Source organism: Salvelinus fontinalis, chromosome 31 (assembly GCF_029448725.1).
Source record: "Salvelinus fontinalis isolate EN_2023a chromosome 31, ASM2944872v1, whole genome shotgun sequence".
Taxonomy (NCBI): Eukaryota; Metazoa; Chordata; class Actinopteri; order Salmoniformes; family Salmonidae; genus Salvelinus; species Salvelinus fontinalis.
In genome coordinates, this window is record NC_074695.1 from 38,319,064 (window position 1) to 38,346,510 (window position 27,447).

A 27,447-nucleotide genomic window follows, 5' to 3' on the forward strand; every position below is an offset into this window, starting at 1 on the left:
GAAGACTAATAGGAGAAGGTTGATTTGTGACAGTAGTGATGGATGGGGTGTGTGACTCCTTGTGGTTTATCTTAAGATCGCTAATTGACTGTGCTCCATGTGTACACACGTCCTTAAATATGAGATGGGTTGTAAGAGTGGGCGAACGCTCTTCAAGTGTTTTGAGGGAATCCTATTTCAGGGACGAATCATGCACTTACGTTGAATGTTCGCTTCGTCATGCATTGATAAGTGAACATTTGACTTGGAACTTAGGATTTACCCCAATGTCATGTAGAGGTAACTTCCAAAATAAAGGAAACACCTGAGTAAATGAGGGATACAAAGTATATTGAAAGCAGGTGCTTCCACACAGGTGTGTATAAAAATGTTGGGCAGGCCCAGTTGCCAATTTTCTTTGACTACCATGGCTAGAAGAAGAGATCAGTGACTTTGAAAGAGGAGTGATTGTTGGGGCACGTTTGGCAGAAGCTTCAGTGACTAAGACTGCTCAACTTGCTGATGTTTCACGATATGGCCGTCTCAGTCACCAGATCTCAACCCAATTGAACACTTATGGGAGATTCTGAAGCGGTGCCTGAGACAGCGTATTACACCATCAACAAAACACCAAATTATGGAATTTCTCATAGAAGAATGGTGTCGCATCCCTCCAATAGCATTCCAGACACTTGTAGAATCTATGCAAAGGCGCACGGAAGCTGTTTTGGCGACATGTGGTGGCCCAACGCCCTATTAAGACACCATGTTAGTGTTTCCTTTATTTTGACTGTTACCTGTATTTTTCTAGAGTGTTGTAAAACTAGTCTCATTGGGTTCAGTTAAAGATGGCATGGTACCATCTGATCAGAAGATGCGTCATTGTGGACAACTACAAATACCTAGGTGTCTGGTTAGACTGTAAACTCTCCTTCCAGACTCATATTAAGCATCTCCAATCCAAAAATTACATCTAGAATCGGCTTCCTATTTTGCAACAAAGCATCCTTCACTCATGCTGCCAAACATACCCTCGTAAAACATACTATCCTACCGATCCTTGACTTTGGCGATGTCATTTAAAAAATAGCCTGCAACACTCTACTCAACAAATTGGATGCAGTCTATCACAGTGCCATCTGTTTTGTCACCAAAGCCCCATATACTACCCACCACTGCGACCTGTACTCTCTCGTTGGCTGGCCCTCGCTTCATACTTGTCGCCAAACCAACTGGCTCCAGGTTATCAAGTCTTTGCTAGGTAAAGCCCCGCCTTATCTCAGTTCACTGCTCACCATAGCAGCACCCACCCGCAGCACGCGCTCCAGCAGGTATATTTCACTGGTCACCCCCAAAGCCAATTCCCCCTTTGGCTGCTTTTCCTTCCAGTTCTCTGCTGCCAATGATTGGAACAAACTGCAAAAATCAATGAAGCTGGAGACTCATATTTCCCTCACTAACTTCAATAAGCAGCTGTCAGAGCAGCTCACAGATCGTTGCACCTGTACATAGCCATCTGTAAATAGCCCATCCAATTACCTCATCCCCATACTGTATTTATTGATTTATTTTGCTCCTTTGGACCCCAGTATCTCTACTTGCACATTCATCTTCTGCACATTTATCACTCCAGTGTTTAATTGCTATATCGTAATTACCTCGCCACTATAGCCTATTTATTGCCTTACCTCCCTTATCTTACCTCATTTGCACACACTGTATATAGACATTTTTTCTACTGTATTATTGATTGTATGTTTGTTTATTCCATGTGTAACTCTGTGTTGTATGTGTCGAACTGCTTTGCTTTATCTTGGCCAGGTCGCAGTTGTAAATGAGAACTTGTTCTCAACTAGCCTACCTGGTTAAATAGAGGTGAAATAAAAAAAAATGTATCCCATTGCCTGTTCTCATCAGTTTTGGTGACTAACTGGCTGGGAACAATGCTTCACAGAGAGAACACCGTTCAGCTGAATCGGGTCTGTTTATTGGCTACGGTACTGTCTCTGCCTGGTTCCGCTCCTCTTGTCTGATTCAGGACCAGTGGGTGTCTGCTTTGATCCCATTATGACCGTGATCGTATGCCAGGGTGCTAATGCACTTCCCCCCACAAGCCATCTACCCAGCAGGTCTCAATGACGCTGCTTATGTTGAACTGATTGATACACATGCACACACCTCATGTTGTACCACTCAGTGTTCGTATGGTTAACCATTTCACTACATACTGAAGCTATACTTCCAATGCTGTCAATAACTCCCGATTCCTCTACATTAATCAAATGTTAGAAGGTAATCTTATCTAGCGAACAGCAATAAAAGGGGCTGCAGTATGGAGTGGAGATGCACAAGTTACCCAATCCATTAGAATTCAATCTCTTTTTGACAGCACCCCTTTTGATTTGAATGAAACCTTCCATATGTATTTGCTCATTGTATAAGTGATCAGAAGGTGACGTTTTGGACATGAGTTCCAAAACATTCAAGAGATAAAGACATTCAAAGTTGACCAGTTTGGCATACCCCATCATACCATGAGACATCCATGTCTTCATTGCTGGAAAAGATAAATGGTTGAGATTGATATCATGTCAATTATCTAAAATACTTCTTCATGTTTGCATGTTTTGTAGCTTAGACCCTATTTTACATCAAGGTTTTTTTGTTGTGCCGGCCATCGGTTCAGACACATTAACATTCGTTTTTTTCTTAGATCATTACACAGTTTTTCTTGAGCTAAATCAGATCCCGTCTAAACTGTGCGATGTAGTAGGGAGTTGTAGTTTCCAACAGGCCAATAGTCTACATATTTAAATGCATAAAACGTGGTAATTGACTACAATGACCATAACCCATTGCGCATCTACTTGTCCGGTCTGTTTTTCTTTTACGCCTGTGGTAATTAACTGATAATTGATATTCAGCAGTCATAAAAGTATGCCTTATTTACTTTGAAGAACGACTAAAAAAGTGTTTTTGTCAGACGGCATAGGGCAGCAGCTCTATGGAGATGAGATGATGACTTGGAATTTAAATAAAGTCATCAAATAAAACAAATGTAATATACACAACTGAACAATTTTATTAAAGTGATGTGAATAAATAAGTGATAAACAGTAATGGGACTACCATCATGGGACTTTTATTAATTGTTTTGTTCTGTGTTACAGCATTCAATCCAAGTAATCTAAACCAGAATCAAATAAATGTATTTTTTAATAATCGAACCGAAGCCGAACTGACCTCAAAAGCACTAATTTCTCAGCACTACTGATACATCTACTAAAATGGGAATAGATTTTTTAAAATGGTACCACAAAGATGGTTGGAGGTCCACACATCTGTTATAGGAAACCTATTGAAATCATAGAAGTAATAGATACGGCCATTTAAGTTGACATTCAACAGTGGCCGTCTTTGGGTAGTAATTAGAAGTAAAAATGTAAATTAAATGGACATTTTCAGTGGTGTACCAGCTAAATTGCAGTTGTCTGAAGGGATGGGTCCTATTTCTATGATTTGAAATAACACCCGCCCTGTATACAAGAGCATGTTATGTCTCAACCGATGGCGGGCACAACACAAAAATCTCAGATGATGTAAAGTAGGGTCTAAACTGAGTTTTTAGATGATTGAATAATGTCAATGTTTTGACAACCTCCGTAAGCTTTTAAATGATATCAAAGCTGAACTGTTTACATTTTCCAGTGAGGAAGACATGGATGTCTCATGATATGCAAAATGGGTGAATTTTAAATGTTTTGGCATTCAGGTCCAATGTATTTCAAAAAATATATATATTTTACCTTTATTTAACCAGGTAAGCTAGTTGAGAACAAGTTCTCATTTACAACTAAGACCTGGCCAAGATAAAGCAAAGCAGTGCGACAGAAACAACAACACAGAGTTACACATGGAATAAACAAACGTACAGTCAATAACACAATAGGAAAAAAAAGAAAGTCTATATACAGTGTGTGCAAATGGCATGAGGAGGTAAGGCAATAAATAGGCCATAGTAGCAAAGTAATTACAATTTAGCAGATTAACACTGGAGTGATAGATGAGCAGATGATAGTGTGTAAGTAGTGTGTGCAAAAGAGCAGCAAAGTAAATAAAAACAATATGGGGATGAGGTAGGTAGATTGGGTGGGCTATTTACAGATGGACTATGTACAGCTGCAGCGATCGGATAACTGATGTTCAAAGTTAGTGAGGGAAATGTAAATCTCCAGTATGGAAAGTTTTGTTTAAATTTAAAGGGATGCTGTCAAATACTGATTGAATTCAAATGGATTTACCCCTACATCACCGTCAGACTTAGGCCTGTATCAAAGTGGAACCTTCCAGATCTCTGACAGCTCACCCTGTCCCACTGATCCCTTTCACAGTGGACACACATCCAGACAGCCTCTCCACTCTGTCCCGAGATGTTATCTTCAGTGCCACATGTCACCTCTCAACGTGACACCACACCACCACGTCCCCACTACTATGTACTTCTCACGCAAACGCACATTATAGAGTTGGCTTTGGAAGTCTGTAATTATTGTTTAGAAGGGTGTGTGTGTGTGTGTGTGTGTAAGCGGGAACTGTCCATAATTATGTGGCAGCAACGGCGGATCGACTTGAAAGAGCCAAGCGCTCATAAAAGGATATTTATACCCGATTCATTACACGTTCAGCGACTGTTAAGTCGGGAACACTTACCCCCAAATGAGATGGTTAAAAAGACCCTCCCCTCCAATTGGACACGCTTCTTTTCCACTGGGCCAATAAAAAGGCCCTGGTTCAGAGGACGAGCTGTATTCCATCATTTCTGCAACCCAGAGGTATTTGAATGTTCAGGCTTCTCACTTACAAGCTAGTAGCAATATGAGATGCATTGTACACTATACCCTGTCATGATAGAAGCCTCCATTCTCACGGAGTCGTGTTTAATTATGGGTCCTAGCAGCATAGCTGCAGGAACTCATTTGTTTTGGTTAGAATGATTATTATTGTGATCCCATTCCTTCTAGACATTCAAGAACTAATTAGTACAACGTTTACGTTGGTTTTTCAGCTATGTTAGAAAGCACAGCTTCTTGCGGGATTTCCGACAACCCCCAGACAAAGTGTCATGTATGGAGAGACTTCTTGTGTGTGACGAACGAGCGAATGTTTCTGAAGTCATTGTCAGTCGTTTAAATGGAACCAAGCTCCTCAGACCTTCAGAGAAGACCGCAGAGGGTCTCTCTTGTCTTTGAGAGGACGTTTCTGCTCTAGTTTTCCTGTCTACAGCACCACTTTAATCGAATGGAGGAGACAGACTCGTCCCCCGTAGCGAGCCAGCTTCCGCCCGTGTGAGCCACTCAAAGAGCCGTGAACTCTAAAGCCTTTTAAAGCGGAAGTGAGACGGGGAGAAAAAGGAGAAGACTCAAAGGGGACTTTGTGTTGGCGATGAACTTGGCCAAGAGGGTCGCTTTTGGGAGAGAGTTGGATGGTGGGGGAGAGGGTAAGATTTTAGAGGGGGGTCGGATAATTTACGTCTTGAGTGAAAAGGGGGTTTGTTGGGGTTCCCTTCATGGAGGTGACACGATGGGGCCCTTTCTCTCGCTCTGCTGTGGCCCGACCACAAAGAGGGGATTTCTTCATTTATTTCTTCAATTTCATGCCATGTCGACCCAAAATGGCCTCTCGGCCTCCTCTCAAGACTACCCTGTCCACCCTCACCGCCAAATCTCTCCCTCCCTTCCCAACAAAAAACCAATAGCCCCTTTTTTGGTGGACACTACTGTTTTTAGCTTGTTTTCTTTTTTTGGGGGGGGGGGTTGTGGGCGGTGAACTGCGATGTTAGGCTACTTGGACAAAGCTTGGATCTGCAATTCACTCAGGGGCTTCGTTTTTACTGGTGTGGGAACTGGAGCGAATTGAAAAGGGGGGTTGGGTAGAGAACCTGACAAGTGTATTTAGTGCTTGGCCGTGTTATTGATACACTGGGGTCTCTTGTGACTGAGCTGGCCTGGTGCTCATCGAAGACCATAGCTGCTGAATGCTGATGTAGCCATCGCTGGTGAGCAAACAGGAAAATACTCCAGCTTTGTACCAGTCTCTCCCCTGACTCCCACCCCAATGCTTGGTTATGTAAGACCTGCTAGACTACCGTGAGAGAGTTCTGCCCCATTACGAATCATGAAATGGGGTTGGCAGTATGTATTTAGAAGTATATGCAGTACCTGTTTCTTATGAGCAACTGTATTTCCCATATCATTTTCTCTTGCCCAGTAGATTGCCTACAAGTGGAAGACTTCCAATCCTGTTACATTTTGAAAGATTCATAAATGTATTCACTGGTGCCGATTTGCGTATTTTTTCTCCCTCTCCATGTGTTTCCTGTGCATTTCACACCCACAGTTGCTCATTGACCCATGAAAGGGTTCCTACCAGAGAAGGTGAAATAGGGATCTTTGCTCCTCAATTGACTGACCTCTTGAACTGGTGTGCACGCGCGCACGCACACACAGGGAAAAGAGAACCATAATGACGCACATACTTTCTTCACTTTGCCCATGGTCGTACCCAGATGTCATTCCTGGAAACCAGTGGTTGATTTGCTTTTTCATCATACCACTAATACTTTAGGCCACTTCCCCTACATCCACCCATCACAAAATGACAGCCATTTCATTTGCTTAATAAAGGCATGAGCGAGACCATGCAGCGGTTTAGTGGCAAAATGTACCTGCCGCCCTTTCCCCGGCCAACCTTCTGCTCTCCTCCTCCATCACGTCTTCTGCTCTCCTCTCTCTTCACAATGGACGAGTGGCTCCTTTTGTGACTTCTGCTTTTTCTTGCCCCTCCCCCTCTTCTCCCTCTTCCTTCCCCTCAGACCTTGGCCCTGAGCTGCAAAACATCTGCCTGTCAGCAACAGCAATCACATGAGGTGCAGAGAGAGGGCTTAGACATGTATTCAAATGCACACACTTATTTATTTTTAAGAAACCTCAGTGCTACTTTTACAACACATTTTTTTTTTTCTGCCTACCCCTCTGCCAGATTAGCGGCATGGGATCCACGAAAAAGCACTCCTGCCTGTGCTACAGTTTGAATGAAGGACTGAAAAAGGCTTACCCTTTTTGGCTCCTTGTTTAAACACACCCATCACTGATGTGGAGAGGAAACGTGGGAAGATGAATGACGATAAGTCAACAGTAGGACTTTTGACAACCCCAGTCAGACGTTGGGTTGTTATTGTTGATGTTTGTAGAGTGTCGCTATGTCAATGTGACTTAGCAGTGAGCACACTCCATGAGTTGTGCAAAAAATGTCGATACATGGACAAAGTGGTGATGTTTAGTTCAACGCCAGTTAACTGCCCAAATGGAACAGAACATCCTTTGAAACATTTAACAAATCAGCCGAGAAGGGCCCCCTCTTCAACCCCCTGTGTCATTCATAAGGTTGTGAAGTAGAACATTCCTAGTCAAGGTGCCGTGAATCTCCTGATTAATCCTGTTAAATTAATCTGGATAACCTTTTCAGAGCGTCTTTAACCCCATTAAAGGGATCCCTTTCCTCTCGTAAGTCCACGTGTGTATTCAGTGAGGGGAAACATTCGGAACATTTTAGATATAAATGTAATGAGTAGAGCTGGCGCCAGGCCCTGACAGACAATCAGATGTTCTACTCAAAACATTTCTAGCTGAACGTGCTGTAACCTCCTGAACAGACCCCACGTGCTAACAGCGTGATGGCACTTCCAGCATCGCCACTACAGCTGACTGACTTTGTGTGAGGATCTCTGATTTTACCCCACTTTCACAACTTGGAACGCTCTTGCCGGCTGTTATGACATAGCAAAATGATCCACTTCTCTATCAGTTAATCCCCAGCTGAATGCACCACTTTTTTGGTTTCTTACTGAATGTGCCAATTTAGATTTCCCCATAAGATAGATTTAGCTTGTTATTTCACAATGTAAAGAGGAGATATAGCTGTAGCTCTTCCTCCCCATGTCCTTATGGACACAACTGCGTCACAAGGACTATGGGGTTGATTTGGTCCACACAACCAGTGGAAGTCGAGCTTTAATGAATGTAGTCTTGTGTTACCATTACCACTCTCAACAGAATTGTCTCACATTTGAGCTGATTGAAAGCGGCCATCTTTCTACGTCAGTATTTAACGTGATTTTAGAATTTTTAACACAATAATGTTGAGATTGGTGAGCTTAGCTCAGAGGGACCACTTGTAGTCAGACTGGCTTCGGGTCGGAAAAGTGTGTTTTAGAATCAGTGTTGTTCCATAGGCATGAAACGGGCGAGAACGTTTTAAAATGGAGGAGGTAGCCAACTACCTTAACTTCCAATAAGAAAGGTCACTGTTCATTGCTCCATTTCAAAAATGTTTTCTGTGGCATACCCAGTGAACCCGACCCAGGCTCTTCAATCAGAGGGCAGACGTTGGAGGCAGCAGGCCTTTTCACTCTCCAGTCACTTTCCAGTTGAGCGAATGGAGAGCCCGACGCCAGCATATGGTCCGTCTGCTCGTTCACACCTCTCGGTCTGGCCCCTCCTCGCTTCGCTAATTCACAACAAACGACGAACCCGGTCACCAACCCACATCTGACCCTTTGGCTGTTGGTCATACAAGACTGGACCACGTTTGGCTGAGCATGCCTCCGGCAGCTTGTGGCAGAGAAAGGCTATCTGTCTGTGGTGATGGTTGGGCGTTGGCTACTAGCTCTCATTGCGCTTCCTCTTCATCTATGACATAAAAAGAGTGTGGAAGTAGAAATAAATAAAACCCTAACAAACCCATTTTATGAGTAGTATTAGTGCAGCCTTATGTCTCTTATGGTGACGTCCAAGGTTTTGTTGCGGTTCCTAATCAATCAAGCATTTGATGTAGCCTGTGTTCAGAATTCAACTGCATTAATCATATCTGTGGGCCTAAGACTTTTGGGCCTAATATGTTTAAATGTCACAGTACTGCAAAGTTAGTCTTAATGCTATGATAATTTCCCAACTTTCAATTCTCCAACATGAACTTATTAATTTAGCTGTAGCCCACTACTGTATACTCTGCAGCTCTGTCTTAACTTCTTGCAGTGTGTTGTTTGCACAAAACCAGCAGTTCTGTTCATGCATGTCCTGATTGGAAATGTTCAAACCGACATGTCACTCGCACACTTCCTCTCTTCACAAAGCTTCACTTCCTGTCGCAGGACAGCATCCTCACAGCTTTTGTGTTCCGAGCCAGCCAGCAGATCTTCACTCACTCTGTGTGCATTGTTTGTTTATTTCCCCTTCTCCTCTGAGTTCAGCCACCGCATATCTAACTTGAAAAAAAGAAACTTTTTTTTAATAGATTTCGACAAAAAAAGTTTTCATTTCCTGTTTGCACACCACAGAGGCACCAACAAAGAAAAGAAAAGAAACAGCAGCAAATCCTTTGTAACTGGGCTTCTGTGTACTAGACCTAAGTGGGACTTTTGTCAAATGTTGTCTAAACTAATTGACTTGTAGTAGTGTTTGTTAATGAGGGGTAACAGGAGTGCTATGTTTGTGAAAATGGCAATGAAAAGCTAACATGCAAATGAAAAGCTAGCGCGTTCGTGTGAGGAAATGCAACGCCGTGGGCTTATCAAAGGGGGCTCACTCAGGATTATACACAGAGTTAGTGCCTCTTGAAGGTGTCACAAAATGGTTGTTGTGGTGCTGTTGACCCTCATTGTTTAGGGAAGTGAGCAGTTCCCTTGCATGTACTATTCTGACCATTGAAATAACATATTGAAGCTAAGTCTGCAGCACCAGCTTGAGCATCAAAGTTGATTTAATGTAATAAGGATCCCCATTAGCCGACGCCAATGGGGACAGCTAGTCTTACTGGGTCCCGACACAGAATGAAAAAGACATTGCAGACAAAAGACTTGACAGTTTACATACAAAGTGATAAAACATTCCTTTTTTTACCTTCATATCATCCAGTCCACACAATTACCATGTTGCAAGTGGACATTCTGTATGAATTTATTATTAATATGTTGTCACTGAGGCTGTACTGTACTGTGATTCGTATACCTAGCATTCCCCCGCCTCTCTCGCTAAAGCATGGAAATAACCAGACCCAGCCAAGATGGGTTTAATATTGGGTGGCATTTTCTAATACCTGGTTATTGCAGGTGGCATTTAATCGTTTCCTGCTCCACAGACCCCAGAGTCAGGCTCAGTAATGAGTTGAAAGCAGGTGGGCTCTTAGGAGAGGGGGATGAGGGAGGAGGGGGGGCAGAATGTATTCAGACCAGAGAGAGCAATAAAAGCACATCTCCAAGGCAATCCTGACAAAGCCCTCAGTGGCTCATGAGGGGCACAACAATTAGAGGTATGGCTGCTAGGAAGAGAAGGGATTTCGTACGAGGAATTGACTATTGGGGCCTGGGTGATGAATCATTCATTAGTATTATTGTACCCCTTTGGTAGAATAATTAATGGTTTGATTTGGTTTATTTAGCATTCAAAGTTGTTTGTGGCTTATGGTGTATGACTGAACAGTTGTGCAGAGGTGCATGTGTGTGCGTGCACATGCACGCTGAGTGTGTTGGCACTGGCAGCAAGCCACCAAAAACACAACAGTGACAGAGTGTGCAAGTCTCTTTGGAGTTCAAACAATCAATCAAGTATGCCTTTGTCCAGATCGCACACTGGAAACCAAGCCCTGACTGAGACAGTGCACACCAGGTTGAAGACTCAGCAATTACCACAAGTGATACTCTCATCCCTACTGTATAACCTATTGCTAGGAAACCGGATAGAGTATTTCGATCTCAAGACCAAAGCTAAACTAGAAGTTGAGATATTGAGTCAGGCATTCAGTGGTTTAGCTGTGATTCATAGTATTTGTATGCTGCTTAAATTCTTTGAGATTTGGCTTTTCAACCGGAAAAGTAAAAACATTGCTGGAGTGTCTAATACTGGACTGTCTGGCGGTCATTTGTCTGGCAAGCCGAGTTTAAGAATGAGCTGATCTCCTTTGGGAGTGCCATATGAACAAATTCACCCTTCCAGCCCATAGCCCCTCTGGCTACAGACCCTGGATTTTTCATTTTGCTCCTCTGCTCCATTCACCAGCTGTGCCTGCCCTTGCACCGTACAGTAGCAGACGATTCATCACCGGGATGAATCCTGAGGATCTCCAAAATGAAATTTGTGGCCCCGATCAGTGTATCATTTGACGTGCTGTTATTAGCACATTATGTATTGATGATTTAACTAAATGTAGTCTGCATGCTATTTTTAGCTATCAGTAAGAGCACAGTGGATTACATATGCAGTGTCAGGTGTCTTGCTATCAGGTAAATTCAAATCAAATGTTTTCTATGACAATTCATGAATTAAAATGTATTTCAGTTCAATTGACAAAAAATAACTGAATTGACCCAAACCTTGCTTGTTATTTATAACTCGCATAGCTTTTTTTGTGTGGCATGCATACCTTGCGTATTGTACTTTTATAATTAATTTATAAAGCATTTCCCAACCACAGTGGGGAGTGCCCAACAGAAATGCACATGATGCTTTTTCTTTCTCGTCCCTGAGTGCTCACCAAATGTCACAGCCTATGGGGGTCAAGTTGGGCCCTTTGACTCCTAGAATGCCGGTTTCACCCAATCACAGCAGCTCTGACTGTGGGGTCAGTTGAGTCCTCTGGTAGCTGGCTTTCCACCTCTCTATCACGTTCCCCTAGCGAGAAACGACACCAGTAACCATGGTAGTGGCCTCCCTTACCTTGATTTGCCTATTTACAACAAGAGAAAGGTTGATCCTACGGAAGCGGAAAAGCAAAGCCCCGATGACTGCTCACTGACGTCAAAAACCTGCATAAAGGGCAACCTGAGACCTGGATATATGAAAAACAACAGTGTCAGACGTAATCTACCACCTTAATTGATTTGGAAGTAACAAGTGAATAGTCATTTTAGAAGCATGTCCAATGGAGGATTTCTGTCAGCATGAATCTGTGATGTCTACTCTCTCCACATTGTTTATTGTTTTGTCTGCTTTTTTCCCTTGCCAGCCACCTGTTATTTTTTTATTTTTAAGGATACTGACTCTCCTCAATTTTCAGCCATGGGCCCCCCTCCCACAAATTGTTTTCTTTGAATTCTGACCGGCCAATGTGTTACCTGATCTGCGCTCCCCGTTCTGTGATGCTGGTAGCGGCGCATGGCGATCTGAGATGGACAAAGCTGCCCCCTCTTGTCTTAAAATAAACAAGTGCAGTCGATTGGTGACGGAACACTGCCGATAGCCAATACAGCCCGGGTGAGAATCACTGGTGTCTGGATGTAACACAGACACCGAAAGGACCTCTTTGTTGCTTGCGGCCTCGCACACTTGTACAAACCCCCTTCTTCCACATCTTTGTGGCACATTTAGACATTTTAAGAGCGAGACCATCCATGGTGCAGTTGTACGAACTACGAAGTCACAAATAAGTTGTGACTCGAGATACTCTCGTTTTCACCTCCCCTCCTCTCCCATTCTATACCAACCCAAAACCCCCTCCCACTCCTCCATGCCCATCCCCCTGTCCTCCTCACCATGTAGTGTGGAAGTCCTTGTTTCTTGCCCCCCCCCTCCTTCTAAGATGCCAGGGGGCAATCTTCCACATGAATGGACTCCTTCAACATGGACATGGTACAAGTCACCATATGGGAGGATTAATGAGTATATTATGCCTGGAGCACAATTCACCCGTCCTGAACCATCCCAAAGCAGAACAGCACCAGACCTGGGTTCAAGCCCTATTTGAAATCTTTCCAAAACTTGGAGCATTTGTTCTAGTCTGCCTGGAGCGCCAGATGGGTGGGATTTGCAGTAAGGGGTTTATTTTATTGCTACATATTTTACTGCGTGTGTGCATCTGCCTGCTCTGTCATTGTGGATAGGGATGCGGAGGTGTAAAGCAGTGCCACCAAACCCCACAAGAGGTTGGGGTACCACTTTGCAAATGCCGGATGAGCAATCTGTTTCCTTGTGGACTTTCTATTAGGCGTCATGATCAAGTGCCATATACATTTTCTTTTACACACACTGCTCCTATTTGGCAAGCTTATGCTTCGTAGAAGTTGTGAGAGACATTCAAAGACAGACAAACAACCTGAGAGGAAGTGAGGTGGGAAGAAAGAGACAGCGGAGGCATTCTAGTACCCCTCCCTTTTTTAGTTTTCTCTCGTCAGGATTTGAGTGACAGGTCAGCTTTCTGCAGGGAGACGCAGTGCTCACAAACACACTGTTGCAAGCCACTGAGCAGCTGATCCGTCTGACGTGGGCTTATCACAGCACAGTTACATCGAGGAAATGGAAAAAAGTGTGATGCTCAATAATTGAGGTGTCTCTGACGATTTCCCAGGTACATTGGTTTAAATGTCTTCTATAGCAAGGGCTTACAGTATACATTAGTTACACGTACCATGGGGATTCTGTATGCATGTAAGGTATTGGTGCTTGCCTACGGAGCTGTGAGGGGAACGGCACCTCCGTACCTTCAGGCTCTGATCAGGCCCTACACCCAAACAAGGGCACTGCGTTCATCCACCTCTGGCCTGCTCGCCTCCCTACCTCTGAGGAAGTACAGTTCCCGCTCAGCCCAGTCAAAACTGTTCGCTGCTCTGGCACCCCAATGGTGGAACAAACTCCCTTACGACGCCAGGTCAGCGGAGTCAATCACCACCTTCCGGAGACACCTGAAACCCCACCTCTTTAAGGAATACCTAGGATAGGATAAAGTAATCCTTCTAACCCCCCCCCCCCCCTTAAAAGAGTTAGATGCACTATTGTAAAGTGGTTGTTCCACTGGATATCATAAGGTGAATGCACCAATTTGTAAGTCGCTCTGGATAAGAGCGTCTGCTAAATGTCTTAAATGTAAATGTAATGTAAATGTAATGTAAATGTATTTGAGGTAGAGCTTAAGCTAAACACAGGTGAGACCATAATATTTATGAAGCTCACCGGAAGAAGTTCACCCCCAACCTAACCCTTAAATCTAAAGTAAACTGACGACTGCAATCCCCCATATCACATATTGCTGTACATATACCACCTAGTGTATGATACATGCAGTATGAACCTAACCACTATCTTTCTTTTTTCCTCATGCAGGCCTTTTTGCACAGAATCCGACAAACTGCCGAAGAGCAACAGTGTCTGTCGCCTGAGCATGTCAAGGTAAATATGGCCGCCTATTAAAAACTATCCTAATGATGCTTTGACAAAAATGACTATGCATAAAATATTTTTACAAAATGTGGTGAGGCCCTATGGGTCCCCGTCCAAATAAGTGCACTACATAGGGAATAGGATGACATTTCAGACGCACCCTCTCTCTGCTACCACAGATCCTGTTCTCCAACATTGAGTCAATCCTGGACGTTCACAGAGAGGTGCTGTCTGCAGTGGAGGCCAGCCTGCACCCGGAGCCACAGCCAGGGCATGCCCTTGGACACGTCTTCCTCCAGTTTGTGAGTGACACACACTTCCATGCACACACACGCTTACAGTGCACATATATATGGACACAGAGACCGGCTTGAGCATAAACGCACAGCTACGCTCTGACGCAACTTCTCACACCCTATCCACTGTTCCAATGAACTGCAGTTAGGATAAAAGATCAAAACTGATGTGAAAGGGGCCTTCGACAACTTTCATATAATAATATACACACAATCCACTCCCTCTCTTCCTCCCTCGCTAATTCCCCCATCCCACTCCCCCCTCCCCTCGAAAAAGCCTGCATCCTGTCAGCCAGAAAGACCCCTCTATCCGTTCCTCGCCAACCCCATGCAAGGCCCCTGTCACTTGCATCCCCTTCAGCAGATTGCTTTCCTCCCTCCGTCCCTCAGTTCCCGACCACCCCTCCTCCCCCCTTTTGAACTCGTTTGGCCCTTGGGAACAACAAAGAGCTGCCTGTGTCGGGGGAAGAGATGGTGTGTCAGTTATCAATGGGACAATGGCGGAACTAGTTGCTCTTGCGCACACACAGACACACACACACATGTACACACATGGACACACACATACACACAGAGACACGCATCCACACACATACACACTTAGGGGACTTTGTAGAATGAGGTATTTGCTTGAGGATTGTCAGTTGACAGAAAGCATATTGTAAATGGTGTTTGTTCAAACAGAAAGCTCCTGTAGTCAAACTGAAACTATCAATATTCTATTAATTGAAAGGATGTTGAGAGTAGCCTCCTCAAGGAGGTGGTAACCAAGCTTTGTTTTCTAATTGGACTACTATACTGTAGAATACTCCAATCAAGAGCTCTCAGAATAAGTTGTGTGTGTGTGTGGAGGGGGGAGAATCATCACATGGCCACTGGCATTGTAGCTCCGTATTCATTACAGGGCTCTCTGTCTGTGACCTCTCTCTCCTTCAACACTGACACCTCTCGCCCAATCAATTGCCCCCGTTTGGTGCCCTCCGCCTCCTGCCCTTGACCTCAGTGACAGCAGACACCCCTGCTGAGATCTGATTAACCCCCAGCATTGTTCTGCTGTCAATCAAAGCCAGAGAAATACGTCCTGATTCTCTTCTTATCTCTCTCAAGCTCTGTCTATTCCAATGTTGCTTAGATCACACTATAACCCAGCATTGTTGAGCGGGCCATTCACTGTCAATCACAATCACAGCATACAGATTCTCCTCTCTCTAAAGATCTATCTTATATCAATGTAGCTCATAGGCCACAGTATAAACCAGCACAATGGCTTGATTCCAATTCAAAAGCATACTCCCAGTGCCTGATAAAGCTTACATTCATCAAAGGGAGAGAGGAAGTGAGGGTGGAAAATTGGATTGGAATCCAGCCTATAGTAGCCAGTGGGCCTCAAATATCACCCGCGACCATGTTGACTTTTAAGGCGTGCATGTTGTTGAATCATTGGGGGGTTTTCAACGACCGGCAGACTAAACCAACCCTGGGTAGAACCTTTGGCTGACGTTTGAACCATGTTGGCGTGAGGAGGAGGATTACACAAACCTACCCCAAAAAACTACTAGAGAATGTTAATTCGGAAGGATACAGATGTCAATATTTGCTCTATTTCTGGGCTGTCCCCTAACCAAGGCCTCTTTCTCCCAAACTAACAGTCATCATATTATGGCCCTTCTTAAATAGACTCATTATGCTTTGACACTCCTATTTGCCCTGTGTTTGTTATTGCTCCTCTTATCCTGCTGAAATTCCACTGATGGAAAAGGAAGAAAACCAAGTGTTTATCAAAGACACAAACACACTCTTTGAGCTATTCTGAGCACAAGTGAAGCCCTTCAAATCAGGCCCAGTTTCTTCAAGGCTGACCCGGCTTTGGAATTGTACAGGTCACATTCAGGAACTTCAAGAAATGCCCATAAGGTAAGCTTATAGATAGATTCATGTTCACTTTTAGAAGTCCTTAAAGGTCCAATGCTGCTGTATTTATCTCAATATCAAATCATTTCTGGGTAAAAATTAAGTACCTTGCAGTGATTTTTGTTGTTGTTGTTGACCAGTGTAATTTAAAACAGAAACAAAAAATAGCAAGAAGTTTGCTCGGACTGTCTGAGCGGGGAGGGGGAAACTGAAAACTAGCTGTTATTGGCAGAGAGGTATGGAACTCTTTCGTATTGGTCTATTAACCCATTTACCGCCTGGTGATATCACCAGGCAGGCCAAAACTTAATTCCACCAAAGCAGGCTGAAAAACAGTCTTTTCAAAAGGCTCTTACACTAAAATGCATAATCATCATTTTAACATTATTATCCCAACCTCATGGTGTGGAAGGACTATATATATTAATTAACCTTTATTTAACTAGGCAAGTTAGTTAAGAACAAATTCTTATTTACAATGACAGCCTACCCGGCCAAACCCTCCCCTAACCCGGACAACGCTGGGCCAATTGTGCGTCGCCCTATAGGACTCCCGATCACGGCCAGTTGTGTTACAGCCCAAATCAAATTTTATTGGTCACATACACATGGTTAGCAGATGTTATTGCGAGTGTAGCGAAATGCTTATGCTTCTAGATCTGACAGTGCAGCAGTATCTAACAATTCCACAACCAAACCTAATATCTAACAAAACCTAATACACATAATCTTGTAAAGGAATGGGATGATAATATATAAGTATAAAATATATGGATGAGCAGTGACAGAGCGGCTAAGATGCAATAGATAGTAAAGAATAGATAGTGAATGATACAGTATATGTTATTCACATATGAGATGAGTAAAGCAAGATATGTAAACATTATTAAAGTGACCATTTATTATAGTGGCCAATGATATGAAGTTTGTAGGTAGGCAGCCACCTCTCTATGCTAGTGGTGGCTGGAAAACAATCTGATGGCCTTGAGATAGAAGCTGTTTTTCCATCTCTCTGTCCCAGCTTTGATGCACCTGTACTGACCTCGCTTTCTGGATGGAAGCGGGGTGAACAGGTAGTGGCTCGGGTGGTTATTGTCCATTATGATATTTTTAGCCTTCCTGTGACATCGGGTGCTGTAGGTGCAGACCGCACCTCCCTCTGGAGAGCCTTGCGGTTGTGGGCGGTGCAGTTGCCGTTCCAGGCTGTGATACAGCCCAACAGGATGCTCTCCGTTGTGCACCTGTAAAAGTTAGTGAGGGTTTTGGGTGACAAACCAAATTTCTAGGCCCTCCAGCTTGATGATAAGTTTGGAGGTGTAGTCAATGAACGGGCATTCTTACATAGGTATTCCTCTTGTCCAGATGGGATAGGGCAGTGTGATCGCAATTGCATCGTCTGTGGACCTATGGGCAGGGTAAGAAAATTGAAGTGCGTCTAGGGTGACAGGTAGGGTGGAGGTGATATGATCCTTGACTATTCTCTCAAAGCACTTCATGATGACAGAAGTGAGTGCTACGGGGCAATAGTAATTTAGTTTAGTTACCTTAGCTTTCTTGGGAACAGGAACTACGGACCCCTGGGATTGAACCAGGGTCTGTAGTGATGCCTCTTGCACTGAGATGCAGTGCCTTAGACCGCTGCGCCACTCGGGAGCCCATATATACAGTGCCTTCGGAAAGTACTCGGACCCCTTGACTTTTTCCACATTTTGTTACGTTACATCCTTATTCTAAAAGGGATTATATGAAGCATTTTAAACTCTTCCTAGAGCTGGCCGCCCGGCCAAATTGAGCAATCGTGGGAGAAGGGTCTTGGTCAGGGAGGTGACCAAGAACCCGATGGTCACTTTGACAGAGCTCTAGAGTTCCTCTGTGGAGATGGGAGAACCTTCCAGGACAATCATCTCTGCAGTACTCTACCAATCAGGCCTTTATGGTAGATTGGCCAGATATAAGCCACTCCTCAGTAAAATGAACATGGCAAACTCCAAATGGGCTGTCAAAAGTCAACTAACGACTCTCAGACCATGATAAAAAAGATTATCTGGTCTGATGAAACCAAGATTGAACTCCTTGGACTGAATGCCAAGCGTCACGTCTGGAGGAAACCTGGCACCATCCATACGGTGAAGCATGGTGGTGGCAGCATCATGCTATGGGGATGTTTTTTCAGCGGCAGGGACTGGGAGACTAGTCAGGATCGAGGCAAAGATGAATGGAGCAAAGTACAGAGAGATCCTTGATGAAAACCTGCTACATAGCGCTCAGGACCTCAGACTGGGGTGAATGTTCACCTTCCAACAGGACAATGACCATAAGCACAGAGCAAAGACAACTCAAGAGTGGCTTCGGGACAAGTCTTTGAGTGACCCAGCCAGAGCCCGGACTTGAACCCAATCGAACATCTCTGGATAGACCTGAAAATAGCTGTGCAGCGACGCTCTCCCATCCAACCTGACAGAACTTGAGAAAAATGGGAGAAACTCCCCAAATACAGGTGTGCCAAGCTTGTAGCTTCATTCCCAATAAGACTATGCTGTAATCACTTCCAAAGGTGCTTCAACAAAGTACTGAGTAAAGGGTCTGAAAACTCGCAAATGTCATATTTAAATAGTTTATAGATTGATTGATAGATAGATTTAATCCGTTTTAGAATAAGGCTATAATGTAACAAAATGTGTAAAATGTCAAGGGGTCTGAATACTTTCCGAATGCACTGGGCCTTTAGGAAGTTCTGTTCTAAGCCTCGTAGTAGTCTAAGAGGGTCATAGACGTTTCATGGTCTTTACTTGCTTGTGATGTTCCATGGAAACTCAGTCAAGAAATGTTTGATTGTTATGATGAGGTGGCCATGATCTTAGAAGTTTGGTATTTTAAGCATTGCGTCAGAAAAGTTCAATGCAAGTGACCGGGAAGACATGCACGCACGCACACTCACTCTCTCTCTCTCTCTCTCTCTCTCACACACACCAGGTTTCTGTTTTTTTGGCCTATATTTATTTTGAGAAAAGCCAATAAATTAAATTGGCACCGGCCAAAAATCCAGGATTAAGAAAAAAAATCCCATTGCGAAATAATGCTTTTTAGTCTATTCATTGATGGAAAAGGCAGTCGATGTAAATACATTTGTAAAACGGCATCATCTCAAACAGGCTTCATAGGCCGGTCACACAAGTGGGCTATCCAAAATATACTTACTTGTTTGAAACCTGAACGTTTTAATAGATATTATGAGGCATGTCTTGCCTTGCTTTAAAGTAACATATTAGATCTCCTCTTTCAGAATTCGTAATGGAAATGTATTTTCATCTCACTTCCTTTTGACATCAGTGTTTTCCCGCTTAATTGCATTATAGAAGGAACATTTGCGCCTAGCCTAATGCCTTGTGCGCATGGCTGCGTGTATAATGTGAAGGATAAAAAAATATATTTTTTTAAACGAAACGTTCTGATCTCTGTTACATCAGACTTTTAAATGTAGCCTAGGCCTACTAGTTGTATGAATGTGGGATCTACCTTCCCACAACTGTCCCAGAGTCTGTTTGGAATAGGCTATTTTTTTTCTCAACAAACTAACCAATAGAATAGGTCAACTTTTCTACTATGGAGTATAGTAGATTGACATAGGCTAGTGATTTTGCTGTTCGTTAGGCTACTCATCTTATTAGCGTTGAGTTTTTGGTGTTTCACACCATATACTGGGCTAGCTGTTGCTCCCGGTGATGCTTCGGACTTTGTTGCCCTGCCAGCCAGCGGCTTTGTGTGTATGTCTGTGTGTGACAGCGGAGCCCTGGGCTACGCTATCCCTCTGTTGCTTCGCCGTTTACAGCCCCCAAACACGGTGACACACTTTGAATCTACCCTCGTCATGGGAACCGGAGAGAGGCTGTAAGTACTGTAATGTTAACGTTACATACAAGCCAGATTAGTTATCTCTTCTTGCTGCGTTGCCATGTGGACCTGACACATGCATGAGAGGAGGTGGAGGATGGAAGGCTAGACTAGTCTGTAGCAGCATGGCCTCTTGAGGTTGACTTTGATATACTGTTTCCAAAGAGCTGTGAGTCGACATTTAGAAAGGAGAGAGAGGGAGCAAGAGGGAGACACCGAGACCAATGGAGCACCTGGTAGAGATTGTTACCCTGTGAATCTTTTATGGTGCCTGGCCCCAGCAGTTTTACAGTGACCTCATGTATTTAACATTGGATGTCTGATGGAAATGTTACGCAGCATTCTTACCTCATGCTCAATATTGGAATATTCAAAAACAAACTTAACAGCATCAACGGAGTGACTGAGTGCCTCTATATTGACCTGCCTTATAAGTCGCTACCTAAAATGCACACATCCAGCTTTTCAGAGAGAGCGAGTGTAGCGTTTCTCTGAAGGTTGTGAGGATATGCTAGCCTCGCAGGCACAAGCTAAGATTTCACTTCCTGTGCTGTTTCGGGTGACCGCAGCACAGTTTTGGTTACAGTACCAAACAGAGCAGAGTGAGGAGGCCCAACACTGAAGCTGGTTTCACTTCCTAATGACTTGAAGGCCTATATATCGGGTTTTGGGCTGAAGCCTACATTTAAATTCTGAGGGAGAGATTCCTTAGGCCTATATGTTGTCCCTAGTGGTAGATAAATAATGCATTGAACCTATGTGCATAGCTATCATATTACTAAGTGATCATGAGGAAAGCCTTCAGTGGCCAAACCTATAGGACAGTACAGTATATCCACTAGCTATAACTATGTCAGTGTGAATAGAGGAAGTTCAGAGTGCTTTCTCAGTGCAGTGTTTACCTAAATAAGGAAAGCACATCTCATCAGAATTGTTATCTTAATTGTTTGGAATGATGTGTATAGGAGTTATTCTTCAATTCAACTGATGTTGCGACATCACTAGAGATCTGTGTTTGACTAAAAGTTGTTGAAAACAATTCTGTTCCAGAATATTCAATGCCAAGTTTTTCTATTCGGATCAGATCAGATCCTAACTGGCTTGTGTTTCTTCCATCTTTCAGAAGGGGCAGTTCTCGGTGTATGGGGAGTACTGCAGTAACCACGAGAAAGCCCTGCGGCTGCTGATGGAACTCAACAAGATCCCTGAAATCAGGACATTCCTCCTGGTGAGGATCCCACCGCTGACACCAACTGTCACTGTCTTTTTACATATCTCGTTCTCTCTGAAGGAAAAATAATCTTCTCTTCCTCTATCTATTCTTCCTCCCATTCTATTCCTCTTCCACCATGTTCTCTTCCTTTACCACCTCTTCTTGTCCACCTCTTCCTCCCACTTTCTCCCTGATCCTCTTCCCCTGTGTCATCTTTTTCCTCCTCTTCCATTTTCCACCTCTCTCCCAATCACCATCCTTCTCTCTATCCTCTTCATAATGTCACATCTTCTTCTGTTTACATGTTTATGTTTGTTATAGAAAGAACAGGGATTAGAAAAAGGTCGCTTGGTTACTCTGGCAAACTCACCATGTAACCACAGAGTGTGTCAGGGTCGTTTTGTCACCAGAAGTCCAGCTGTTTCCTTGTTTTGACAACCCTTCTTGCCCCTCAACAATGAACACAGGAACTGCCTTTGATTGCGCTTCCAGAGATGATGTCACGGTCGGTGTGCGCTGTCCAGCTGCGGTCCATTGGCACGGCTGGCTGGAAGATCTGAGCCTTGTTGACACCGATGTGTTTCCTCCGTCTCATTATTGACTGACCTGAACTTGTTCTCGTTGTGTTCTGTACATTCTATCCCCGGCTGCTAGTGGAACATCACATGGGGGTAAATCCTAACTTTCACAAGTCAAATTTCTGTCTTGAACTTAGTCATGTGTTGACGTCAATGGGAGACTGAGATATACATTTTTCGTAAGTGGATGTTAGGATTTGCCCCCATACATTTGAACTTTTAGTGGAATAACCCTTTAAGCTACAAGTCTGAACTCCACGGGTTGAAGCTGTAGGCTGGTTTCAACCCAAAATGCATGGTCGTCCACAGTGCTTTCTGTGGATGATGTGGAGTGAGGGAGCTGTGGATGTGGTGTAGTCAGTCGATGAACTCTGGCGTAGAGACAACGCCTTCTGTAATTGAAGGGAGCCTGGAGGCTTAATGAATAATCACATTTGGATGTAAGCTTTGCATTAATTAGTCACGATTTATAAATGCAAATCGTTATTAGTATTATAATGTTATTTGAGGGTGGTGCGGCATGAAGAGCCATTGGTGCATCTGTTGTTTCCTCTCTTGAATTCCATTCCATTTCCATGTTTTTGCGGTATGTGAGCTGATATTTCCATGTTAATTGACAAGCACTGAATATGTACGCCGTCTCTACACGGACATCAAAACAAAGCTGTACAGCTGAGTGGAGTAAAAGTGAAAGTATGCTGAAAGGAGGTTAAAGAGAAGCTCTCGGAGGGAGTTTGGCTGCAGGCACGCTGATGGAAATAAGGTTCAGATTAGAAGACTGCAGAGACAGAGAGCGAGAGAGGAGATGGGGATTGCGTCAAGATTGCCAAGCCGGCTGGAATCTGTGGAATCACACAATTCTGCAGTCAGTTTTTGCGCTCCTCTCCTCCCCCCATCCCCAAGCGTAAGCTTCAACCAAAAACTGCATGAGCACGACCCTGCTGTTTCTTCTCAGAGTGCCTTATGAAGTTGAAAGTGGTGGAATGTGATTTTCAAATGAAATATGTGCACTATACCGACCAATGATGTGCTTTCTGCTTTCTACACCAAAGTATTTCCATGCGGCGTATATCTAGTTTGGCCTTTGATCTTGTGGTGAATGCTGTTCATGCTCGCCCTCTGGGACTTTGCATTTGACAGACCTGGTTACTGAAAAATAAAGCACAGAGAAGAGAACCCACCAGCGTTGTCTCTCACTCTCTCTCACTCTCATCTGAAGAATCCTCAGTAGGGTTTCACCACCAAACTGATTTCTTGGGTACATTTTTCAAAGCATGACTTTAGTTCCAGTTTGCCACCCGATCCCCACGGACGCTGCTAATGCAACTGTGAAGACATGCTGTGGTGTCTTGGATTTAGCTTCTTGCCCTCAACCACTTCACATTATAATTTTAGTGGAGTTACCAACTTACATTTCTAGAAGAATCACAAAGAAGATGGAGGATGTGTCATAGGCCATAGATGTCCCTGTTTGATAAATGACAGTTTTGTTAACATCTGTGTCTTGTTTGTGTTCCAGCACTGTATGCTGCTGGGAGGGAAGAAGAGCACAGACATTCCCCTGGAGGGGTACCTGCTATCGCCCATTCAGAGGATCTGCAAGTACCCCCTTCTACTGAAGGTAAGGCCCTTGGAGCCAAGGAGAATGACACACACGCACACACGAACATAAACACACACATTCCAACCATGTCCGAGCCACTCCTATCACGTATGATCTTTTACTCTCCACCCCACGTCCAATTTCTCCCTTTTTTCCAACTTCTCCACAAAATTCGATCCGCACCCTCCGTCCCACCGCTTCATCCTCACTATCCTATTTCCGAACTCCACGCTCCCCCCTCCATTCTAACATTCCCCCAGGACTCTGTTCATCCATCATCCCACAATCTTAACTGACCTCTCCACTTCTAAATGCAACTCCATCCACCATTGACTCTTTGCAGATGAGATGTTGAGATGATTCCTAATAATGATGCATGGTGCTTATCACCCAACGCACCAGGGCTGTTCTCTGAAACATTATCAATGGCTGTTTATCTACTGTAGTTCTACTGAAGACGTCTTGACTTTGGCTTTAACCCGTTAATGACCAAGTGACCACTCTGCTCGCCTCTCCCCCCCACTAGGAGCTGCTGAAGCGGACGCCCAAGAAGCACGCGGACTACCCTGCGGTGGAGGAGGCCCTGCAGGCCATGAAGGCAGTGTGCTCCAACATCAACGAGACCAAGAGGCAGATGGAGAAACTGGAGGCCCTGGAGCAGCTGCAGTCGCACATCGAGGGCTGGGAGGTGAGGGATTCTATTATATTCTATTCTACACTAGACCATGTCTAGGATGCACCCTATAGGTCACCATTGAGGGGGGGAGAGGGGGGAGAGAGACAGGGGGAGGAGGGGAAAAGTACTAAAAGGTGAAAAGCGGGGGAGAGCCGTGTGCGTTAAAGATGAGGCGAGACAGAAGGGTGGGGGGTCAGAGAGAGGAGGGAGGGAAGGGGTGCTAGGAAGATGAGAGAAGTGTGCGATGGAGGGGGGTGGGAGGTGAGAAGAAAGATTAAGAGAGGAGAAGTAAGAGAGAGAGAGGATAGTTAGAATAAGGGAGAGGGAGCAGAACAGTTATCCTTTATATAGAAATGGTTTGAATGACAGGAAAGAGATGGAAAAGGGAAGCTCAGTTTTTAGATTTGTCAATGGTTTTCACACACACACACACTCTGTCCTCCTCATTGACTCAGTCACGGCTGTGGTGAAAAAGCTTAGGCCAGTTTTCGAGAGTCCACCAAATACTGAGCACCACTTCATTTTCTGTGACAGTAAAACACTCCTCCAGCTTCCCCCAGATTACCAGTGTGCACAGGGCACAGACAGGGCTTGGGAGCGGAGCGGAGTGCCCAGTGCGTTTTTCACGCCTCCCTCACCCTCCACAACAGAGCCCTTGTCCCCTGATTCTCCTTGGGCCCCCTGAGCCCCGGCGAGGACAATCTGCCCGCTCAGGAGCCATGGGAAGGCCAAAGGGCACCCTGCCCAATCGGCAGAGCCCGATGAGGCAGGGCCTAGTCTCACAGGAAAAAGAGAGAGGGCCTCACAATGGCATCCTACACACACACACACACACACACACACACACACACTCAAAGCCTGCCAAGATTTGCCTCGCTCTGATGAAATATGCCACTGTTTCACCCCCGTGATTGTCCTCTGTCAAAAATGTGACAAAACAAGAGGCTGTTGTGTGTTTAACAAGGATAAACGATGTGGGGGGAAAATTACACTATGTCGTCGCAGTTCCTTCCAGAGATCAATCAGACTTGTCTTGATACAGGATTGTTATTGGCATTTTTGTTAAATAACTCTCATTTGATTCTAGGCACTGATGTGGGGGCAGTTGGACATCTGTTTTTGGGATTGGTTCTCTGATTCACTTTGCGTTGACCCCTAGAGGTCAAAACATGTCTGAGAGTGAATGAGTATTGGGACATAGAGCCTCTGTCTACTCACTCCGTATCACAGTCCATCCTCATGAAAGGCAATACCCCTCTCCCTACCTACTTCCCTCTCTTTAGCCCATTATTACTACTCTCTCCACTCCTCCACTCTCCAGTGTAATCACCTCTCCACTCTCCAGTGTAATCACCTCTCCACTCTCCAGTGTAATCACCTCTCCACTCTCCAGTGCAATCACCTCTCCACTCTCCAGTGCAATCACCTCTCCACTCTCCAGTGCAATCACCTCTTCACTCCTAATGGGGAGGTAGTAGTGCAGAATCAGGGCCCAGATGCATTAGTATTGCTCTGATAGACAGACAGCCCTCCTGCTTCCACCATCCCTCCCTCTTTCATCCTCTATCCATTCCTCCATCCCGCCTTCCTGCACAGTTAAACATGGAATTTGATCGATCGGGTGAAATGTAAAACCGTCTGCTAGGCCGGTTGGAATGCACCTGACCTACAAGAGTGCGGATAATCCTGTTTTTTGGGGGGGGAGCTATGCGTGACTGTCAGAGATGTAGTGGCCAGAGGAATCAATTATGGATGGTGGTGGGGGTCTGGTTTTGGGTGGCTACAGTGGTTTGCTCTCAATGACATCAAAGAGAGAGTTACATTTGGTAAAGTCCAACCATAAAAGAGTGGTTGGTGTCTCTGTACCAAAAATGGAGGTGGGGCAGGAGATCCAGAGTCCACACATGGGCACGCTTAGTTCTGGTTGATTTAGATTGGTGCGTTCCATTGAACAATGATGTTTCGTTATGGCTACGTGTATGGCATGAATGTATCCATGCACATGCACTCTATATTACCAATCATTACTTTACGAGGCAGCCCTAAATGTGTACGTGTGTGGTTAATTGCATTGGTGTAGGTTTGATTGAATTTCTGTCTGAAATGGCACCCTATTCCCTATATAGTGCACTACCTTTTGATCAGAGGCCAAAGGGGAGGTCCCATATGGCTCTGGTCTAAAGTAATGCACTATATATGTAATGGTGCCATTTCTGAAACACCCCCATACATAATTAACGTCACAGCTAGAATCCCATAGGTCAACCTTAAGGAATCCCTTTAGGTTTCTTGTTTACAATGAGCTAATGTAAAACCCTGAAAATACTGCTTTAAAATGACTTCATCTAATGACTAAATAGTGACTCATTGACTAAGTCGTGGCCTAGTATCGTTAAAAGGTTTTATTTGGCTCTCGTACAGTGCGGTGTGAGTTGACATTCCATGCATACTTGATGACGTCAACTAGCAATATGTTCCCCCCCCCCCCCACCCCGACTAGGCTAAAATGGAACACCGAATGAATTATGAAACTAGTTGAATCTTTCAATTAAGAACTTGCGTCAGATTGTATATATAAAAGGGACAGGGTTTGTGTGCATGCACATACATGCAACTACATACATTTTGTTTAAGAATCTGTGGTTTTCATCCCATGGCTGCAGAGGAGAAGAGGCCGCGGAGTGCACGGTTAACTCACGTTTTACTATCGGGATTTGAACACTTCACATGAAGTACCCTGCCACTAAACTGTCATAGCAGCGGCTTTCCACCGGTCATAACACGAGTCCCAACACTCCCGTGACATTACATATCAGGGAAACGTTGGGAAATAACTGGAATACTTCACATGTTACGTCTCAGCTCACCGTACGAGTGGTATGTGGCTTGCAGGGGTTGTCTAAGTCTGACCAGATGTCCCGTTGGGACCCAGAGCTGGCACTATTTAAACACAATCTTGTTTCCTCCCTATTTAGACTAGTTTCCTCCAGTTCAGTTCGGGGGCCAGTTGGAAACTTGTCTAACCACTGTGGGATGAGGAACAGTGCACAGCTGACTTTTGTCTTGTGTTAAGGGTCATTGGCAAAGTTCAGGGAA

At 44.4% G+C, this 27,447-nt stretch overlaps 1 protein-coding gene across 1 annotated transcript in view; it reads left to right on the forward strand.

Moving 5' to 3' along the window:
• prex1 (phosphatidylinositol-3,4,5-trisphosphate-dependent Rac exchange factor 1) overlaps positions 1-27,447 on the forward strand; it is a 109,525-nt gene that overhangs the window by 7,707 nt on the left and 74,371 nt on the right. Inside the window, exons 2-6 of the mRNA XM_055892550.1 lie at positions 14,127-14,192; positions 14,363-14,485; positions 21,405-21,509; positions 23,592-23,693; positions 24,202-24,363. Coding sequence (XP_055748525.1) covers positions 14,127-14,192; positions 14,363-14,485; positions 21,405-21,509; positions 23,592-23,693; positions 24,202-24,363 — 558 coding nt within the window. The remainder of the gene's footprint in view (positions 1-14,126; positions 14,193-14,362; positions 14,486-21,404; positions 21,510-23,591; positions 23,694-24,201; positions 24,364-27,447) is intronic.